This window comes from Plasmodium reichenowi, chromosome 6, assembly GCF_001601855.1.
Source record: "Plasmodium reichenowi strain SY57 chromosome 6, whole genome shotgun sequence".
NCBI classification, from domain to species: Eukaryota; Apicomplexa; class Aconoidasida; order Haemosporida; family Plasmodiidae; genus Plasmodium; species Plasmodium reichenowi.
In genome coordinates, this window is record NC_033651.1 from 587,368 (window position 1) to 595,498 (window position 8,131).

At 17.7% G+C, this 8,131-nt stretch overlaps 3 protein-coding genes across 3 annotated transcripts in view; 1 reads left to right on the plus strand and 2 right to left on the minus strand.

Moving 5' to 3' along the window:
* Positions 1-1,310, minus strand: part of PRSY57_0614300 (hypothetical protein) — a gene marked incomplete at both ends in the record, with an annotated part of 9,767 nt that extends 8,457 nt beyond the window's left edge. The window contains 4 exons of the mRNA XM_012906519.2: positions 187-299; positions 468-582; positions 829-977; positions 1,253-1,310. Coding sequence (XP_012761973.2) covers positions 187-299; positions 468-582; positions 829-977; positions 1,253-1,310 — 435 coding nt within the window. The remainder of the gene's footprint in view (positions 1-186; positions 300-467; positions 583-828; positions 978-1,252) is intronic.
* An 815-nt stretch (positions 1,311-2,125) lies between these two features.
* PRSY57_0614400 (RNA and export factor binding protein, putative) lies at positions 2,126-3,374 on the plus strand (the record flags this gene model as incomplete). The annotated part of the gene is made up of 7 exons (XM_012906520.1): positions 2,126-2,150; positions 2,243-2,307; positions 2,464-2,538; positions 2,654-2,731; positions 2,824-2,892; positions 3,034-3,097; positions 3,280-3,374. The coding sequence occupies 7 exons, from the start codon at positions 2,126-2,128 to the stop codon at positions 3,372-3,374; spliced, it is 471 nt and encodes a 156-aa protein (XP_012761974.1).
* A 299-nt stretch (positions 3,375-3,673) lies between these two features.
* On the minus strand, positions 3,674-7,535 carry PRSY57_0614500 (hypothetical protein; the record flags this gene model as incomplete). Its single annotated transcript, XM_012906521.2, has 3 exons — positions 3,674-3,991; positions 4,136-6,692; positions 6,826-7,535. 3 exons carry the CDS (start codon positions 7,533-7,535, stop codon positions 3,674-3,676), a joined length of 3,585 nt encoding a protein of 1,194 aa, XP_012761975.2.
* Positions 7,536-8,131: the final 596 nt, after the last annotated feature.

Genomic DNA, 8,131 nt, shown 5'->3' on the forward strand with positions numbered 1-8,131 from the left:
TATTATTTTAAAAATTTTTTATATATTTATAAACAAAAATTTGTAAATATATATATTTTTATTTTTTTATATTTTTTTTTTTTTTTTTATTTTTATTTTTTTTTTTTTTTTTTTTTTTTTTTTTTTTTTTTATATATATACATTTTATCATGATATAAAAACATGTTTATAATTATTTTTCCTTACATTTTTACTATAATCGAAAAAAGATAAAAACAAAGGAGGTAAAAATACATTTATGTGTTTTTTTATCTTGGTCTTTATTTTCTCTATGAAAATTTTCAAGCTCCTATTCAAACCTGTACGAGTGGAGGCACCAGGGGAAGTGAACAAAAAAAAAAGAAAATTATATATGTACATATTATTTAAAAAAAATGTAGAACAATACAAAAAGACATAATTTCACATCAAGTATTAACATGTCAATAATTTAATATACACATTAACATTTTAATATATAATATTACTTTCTCTCAAATTATAATTTGGATGATATATTAATTTTTTGTAAACACTTAAAAAAGATGCAAAAAAATAGCCTATTGTTGCTTCGTCATATTTACTTAAATATGACATTAATTCCTATAAAAATAACACAAAAAAAAAAAAAATAAAAAATAAAAAATGAAAAAAAAAAATAAAATAAAAAAAAAAAATAAACATATCATATAAGGAATATATAATTTATTTCATGTTAATATATATATATATATATATATGTAAATAACAAATAGGAGGTAAAATATATTATACATATGAAATGTATATATTATATATATATTATATATATATTTATATATTTATAATATCCCATTTTGTGGACTTTACATTTATAGCTTTTAGTTTTGTTTGAAGATTTTTCTTATGTAATTTGTTAATACAATTTACTATAAGCTGAGAATTTTTACATTCGACATCTAAAACGAAATTCTCACTGTGTTGTTGAAAAATGTTGGTAAGTAAGGCGTCTTTCGTAACTACAAGGAAAAAAAAAATATATATATATATATATATAAATATAATACAATACGATAAAATAATAATATTAAAATATATAAAGAATAAAATATTAATGTGATACATACATATATATGTATATATATATAGATGCAAATGTGAAAAGATAATATATACATATATACAAAAAGCATAATCTATACATTTATAAAAATGAAAAAAAAGAAAAAAAAGAAATATAATATGAATATAAATAAATAAATATATATATATATATATATATATATAATCTTACAGTAACTGCTTTTAGGAGCATAGCTCTCTTTTAATTTGATAACTTTCTTTTTCTTCATAGTTTATAAAAAAAAAAAAAAAAAAAAAAAAAAAAAGAAAGAAGGGAAAAAAAGTTATTTTTATATCCTTCTTACAATATAAAGATTAAATAAAATAACATCTACTAATATATTATATACATAAAAAATATTTTGTGGATATTTTTAATTTTCGTAAAAAATATATTAGTTCTATTTTATGAATATTCATTAAAAAAATAAATATATAATAAAATAAGTTATATATGTTTTATATAAATGTAACAATATCTTTTTGCACTTTTTTTTTTTTTTTTTTTTTTTTTTAAATATATATCCAACATAATAAACATATGTATTTATTTATTTATATATATATTATATGTATATATAATACAATATAATAATATTAAATAAATAAATAAATAAATATATATATATATATATATATATATATATATATATAATTTATTTATATTATAAAAAAGATTAATTTTTCCCTATATGTACAATATATATATGTATTCATTATCCACTATTTTTATTATTATATATATTTTTTGTTATGTTATATTTATATATAATATATATATAAAATTAAATACATAGTAATTGTAAATATAACTGACATAATTGTATGCTTCATTTTTATAAAAAAAATATACGTTTAATTTTTCTTTTATTTTGAGATTTCTATAATTATAAATACATACATACATACATACATACATACATACATACATACATACATATATATATATATATATATATATCTATTTATTTATTTATTTATCTATTTATTTATTATACATAATATATTATATACTATAGTCTCTTCAGTCTGGTCAAGTTAAAAGATGAGAGACCTAAAAAGATATCGAGGTTCTAATCATATATATTTAAAAATAAAAGAATGAAATTACTTATAAAAAATAAATTTTAATGAATTGTATCTTTTCAATTTTTATTTTCAGATGAACACCGGAGAAGAAAAAACAATTATAATAATAAATCACATGGAAAATATTATAATTACAATGTAAAATGAGAAAAATACCCCAAAAAAAAAAAAAAATAAATAAATAAAATAAAATAAAATAAAGAAAGAAAAGAAAAAAAAAAGATCTAATTTATCACAAATACATACACTTGAATGATATTGTATTCCTTTTTTCTTTTTCATATAAATATATAGAAACACGATGATTATAAAACGAATAACCAACATAATAGAATAAATAAATATAGAGGGAAAGGTTCCTATGGAAGTGTAAAATTAGAAAAATGAACATAGATATATTTATGATACACAAAATTTTATTATAAATATATTACATAATGTATATATATATATATATATATTTACATTTTTTTATTTTCAAAAGAATTATGAAGAGAGAAATAATGAGATACGAGTAAAAATATCCAACTTAGATTATACTATTTCAAAAAATGATTTAATGGTAAAGGAAATATAATTATATAAAAATGTATACACATGTAAATAATATGTATATGTTTTACATATTGTATAATTTTGTTTATACTTATGTAGGAATTGTTTAGTAATGTTTGTAAAGTTGTAAATGCTTGGATAAACTATGACCACACAGATAGATCAAATGTAAATTATATATTTTGAATAATTTAAATATTAAACCGTATAAATATAATACATACATATATATATATATATATATATGTGTACACTTATTTAACATTTGTCTTCCTTGTTTTTTCTTTCTTTCTTTCTTTATTTATGTAGGGTACAGCAGTATGCGTTTTTGAAAATATAAATGATGCACAAAAGGCTATAGATAAATATGATGGTTAGAAAGGATAATATAATTACTTAATGAAAATTTGTTTATCTATATATTCATTTATTTATCTTTTTACTCTTTTACACTTCCATCATTTTGCTATTTTATTATTTTATTTTAATATTTTAATTTTATGTGTGCAAATATTCTGACTTGTTCATATTTTTTTTTGCTTTTTTTCCTTGCAGGTTCAGAAATTGAAGGATTATCAATAAAAATGGAAATATTACATAAAAGAAATTATACATATAAAAAGAAATATAAAAGTCGATGTCCTTGGTAATATATATATATATATATATTTCTCTTTTTCTTGAAAAGAGAAGTAATTGTTACTTAATAAGAAAACAAGAATGTGTTAAATATAAGATGTTAACGTTTTATAATATATATATGTTTTTATTTTTCATTATTAATTTTAATTTTTTTTTTTTGTTCCTTTTATACAATAGACAAATATATATATCAATATATATATATATATAAACGTATAAATAAATTTATTATAGAGTTAAAAAAATATGATATATATATATATATATATATATATATATATATATATATATATGTACAGGTGGTATATTATATTTTCATGTTCATGTACGATTTTATCAATTTTAAGAGGTCCTCGGAAATATCGTTTCGAAGGGATATAATACCTTCAATTTCAGCTGAATTCAAATTATTTTTATTTTCATCATAGAAATCTTTAAAGTCTTGTAGGTCGCTTATATTTAGTAACTCACATATTTCTAATAGTTTTGAGAATTCTTTTTTAACATTGATATTTGTTAAGGAAGTAAAAAAAAGCATCAGATTTCTGATGTCGTTATCTATTTGTACACATCCATAGAGGCTGAACGTTTTGGTTTTTATAATTCGTTCGATGTATTTGCATATCTGAGAAGAGAATAAAAATGTGTAAATAAATAAAAATATACACATATATATATATATATATATATATATATATATATATATATATATATATATATATACATACATATACATAAATGTATATGTTTTGTTAATCCCTTGACTAACCTTTTCGGCCAACATGTTAATAGATATGTACAAAATGTTTTGATTAAAATATAATGATATATGGTTTATAACCAATTTTATTCTATTTATTAAGTTATTTATATATGGGTCATTTAATTGATAGAATGAATATTGCTCACTTGTAATATTAAAGTTGATGTTTTCGATTACAATTAATTCATTGATAAAATGTATTTTTAAGATATTTAATAGGTTTCTACAATTTTCTGTATTTAACTTTTCATATTCTTTTAATATATTATCATAATTAGTTAGGGCATTATTAAACATGTGTTGATAATTTTGTATGTGTTTCTGATTTTTATTATTTTGGATGAATTGTTCAGCAAAATAATCAGTAATAAATATTTTATATTTTTGAATATATATATAACACGAGTCGATATTATTAACACAATGTGGATAACTAAACTTTGAGTTAATAATTTCATACATCATATTTTGTTGTGGTGATAAAGGATTATATAGATTTTCATAGTGATGAGGTTTTAAGTAATCATACAAGTTTTTTTTTTTTTTTTTATTATTATTAATAATATTATTATATGAGATGAACGTTTTTTTATCTGCATCATCAGAGATACCCTTCTTTGTTTTTTGTATTTCATCAGAAGGGGTTTCATAATTATTAAAATATTGTGCAACAGTATTATCTTGATCACTCGCAAGGTATTTATTTGTTACGTCATATTTATTTGTTACGTTATATTTATTTGTTACGTCACATTTATTTGTGACATCACATTTATCTGTTATACCACTTTCAGCAACTGCATAACTTTTATAATTTTTTTCATGTTCGTTATTTTCCTGACTTATATAACTAATCGAGTTAACAAAATTTTGAGCAAATGTAACGGTGGCACTAGTTTGGTTATGTCCGAAATAATTATTTTTGTCTATATGTTTTAACAATTTTGTAAAGGAAAAATATTTGAGATTATATATATCGTGTATAAAAGAAGCATATATATTTTTACTAATTTTTAAATTGTCATTTAAATAATTTTTTAATGTTGTAGATAGATGTATCATAATATTATTTATTAGAACACATATAGTATTAATATCGTTCATATGAATACTTCTACATACACACTTTTGAAATATAAAAAAAGCATCTTCTAATATAGTTGATGTATATTCATTATTATTTATAACATTTTCATAGTTCATATTATTATTATTATCATTATTATTAATAATAATGTTACTATTATTATTATTGTTGTTGTTATTATTATTATTGTTGTTATTATTGTTGTTATTATTATTGTTGTTATTATTATTGTTGTTGTTTATTTCTTTTTTTTCATCCTCTATTAAGGATAACATAATATCATCTGTTAATATATATGCTTTATCTATACACATATTAGAAAATGAAATTTCATGATCAATATAAGCACATATACAATTCTGTATATTAATGATATAAGATAAATTTTTATATAATCCACTTTCTATTGAAAATATATTTGTATTTATATGATTTCTTAAATCAAATATTTTATATATATTTGTTATTTTTTTTATTGATAAATCATATAGAAACTTTTTTATATTTAAGAAATTATAACATAAAACTGACAAAATTTCTATATTTTTATCATAATTTTTTAATTCGTCATAATTATCTATTGTTAAATTTACTTGTGAAAAATATTCTTTACATATTTTTTCAATAATTTTATTAAATAACAATTGTATCTTTCTATTATATATAATATATACAATATTATTATTCTGTACTAACTTTTCAAACAAATTATTATATTTGTATAAAAATCTGTATGTACCTTTTATGCATTCAATATATACATTATCTTCTTTACTCATTATTTTTTTATTTAAAAAGTCTAATAATTTATCAACTTCTATTTCGACTAATGTAATCATAATATAGCATACAAATAAATATTCTTCAAAAAATATTATTTGTTTATCTGTACCTACTTTTCTTCTATTACTATCAACATGTATCATATTATCCTTTGAACCTATATGTCTATTCATCCTAGCGTCTCTACCATGTTTTTCATTCATTTTGTTCTTATTATTACTATCAATATTATTATTACCATCAAAATTATTATTACCATCAAAATTATTATTACTATCAAAATTATTATTACTATCAAAATTATTATTACTATTAATATTATTATTACTATCAAAATTATTATTACTATCAAAATTATTATTACTATCAAAATTATTATTACCATCAAAATTATTATCACTATCAAAATTATTATCACTATCAAAATTATTATCACTATCAAAATTATTATCACTATGACTAATATTATCCATACTTTTTTTCTTGTTTACATCATTTTCGTCCTGCACACTTCCATACTCACCAGACGAGTCATCGTCGTTTCTACTTTTTTTATGACTTTCTGCTTCTAAATTATCTTTTTGAAAAAGACTTAAATAAATATTTATTTTTTCCTTAATACCATCTATGTCTTTTTTTTTGACGCATTCCATAATATCATCTTCTATAAGTCTCTTAACACGATCGTAATATCTAGCAAAAAAAAAAAAAAAAAAAAAAAAAAAAAAAAAAAAAAAAAAAAAATATATATATAAATATATCCATATATATATCCATATATATATATATATATTTATATTTTTTCATTTTAATATGGTTGCCTTACCTGTTGAGATCATTAATTTTGTCCTTGTCCATCTCATACAAATGTACGTATGCATTTGAATGGTTTTCCTTTTTTTTATTTAGAGAGCTTTGGAATAGACAACTTTTTTTATAATTAATATAATCCATAATATCATTTTCTAAAAACTTGTCATCATTTTTTAAGAAAGGAAAATTTTTTTGAGTATCATCATGATGATTTATTTCATTTTTAGATAACAAAAAAATGGAGTTATTATTATATTTAAATATTTTATATCTTATTTGTAAAAATTCATTTAAATATATAATAGTATCATGATAATTAATTTGTAAATTTTTTTTTATTTGCTCAATAATTGTTTCGATTTTTATTTTTAGAGATATAAATTCATATGAAGAGTTTATATTAGATACCGTTTTATAAACCCTTTCAATATGTTCAAAAGTGTTATAATTAGATTTTTTCTTTAAAAAATTATATATATCATTTAATTTTTTTTTAAATAATTCATGTTTCTTAATATACATATTAATATATTCAGAATTATGAACAAAATTCTCCTTTTCATTTTGTTCATTCATTTTTATTTTTATATTGTAATTATTGTTTAATAAATGTATCTTATCTATATATTCTTTTACTTTATGGGTATCCTCATCATCGTTGGTATCTTCATCACTACAACAAGAATTACTACTGTGGGAAGAGTTAAAAATCAAACTCTTCATTCTAAAAAAAAAGAAAAAAGGAAAATTTCAGCAGGACCCACAGGCGAGCTGTTACACTTTCCCTTAAGGGTGATATAAATATAAAAAAAAAAAAATATAAATAAATAAATATATATATATATATATTAATATATTTATATTTATATATATATTTATATTTATATTTTTGTTTGTGTGTGTTTTTTTTCTTTTTTTTTTAAGAGGAACTATAAATATTGTGTAGTAACATAAAAATGTTATGTATGTAAATATTGAGATATAATTTTTTATCTATTAGGAATAAATAAAATAATATAAATATAAAATCATATAAATATAATATAATATAAATACAATATTTATGTCAAAGTGTTTATTGTTTTATATATGATATTTTTACATATTTCTTGTGTTTAAAAATATAAAAAAAAAAAAAAAAAAAAAAAAAAAAAAAAAATTTAAAAAAAAAAAAAAAAAAAAAAAAAAAAAAAAAAAAAAAAAAAAAAAAAAAAAAAAAAAAAAAAAAAAATATAAATAAATATAAAAAAAAAAATTTTTTTTTTTTTTTTTTTAAAAAAAAAAAAAAAAAAAAAAATATTAAAAATAAAAAAAATAAA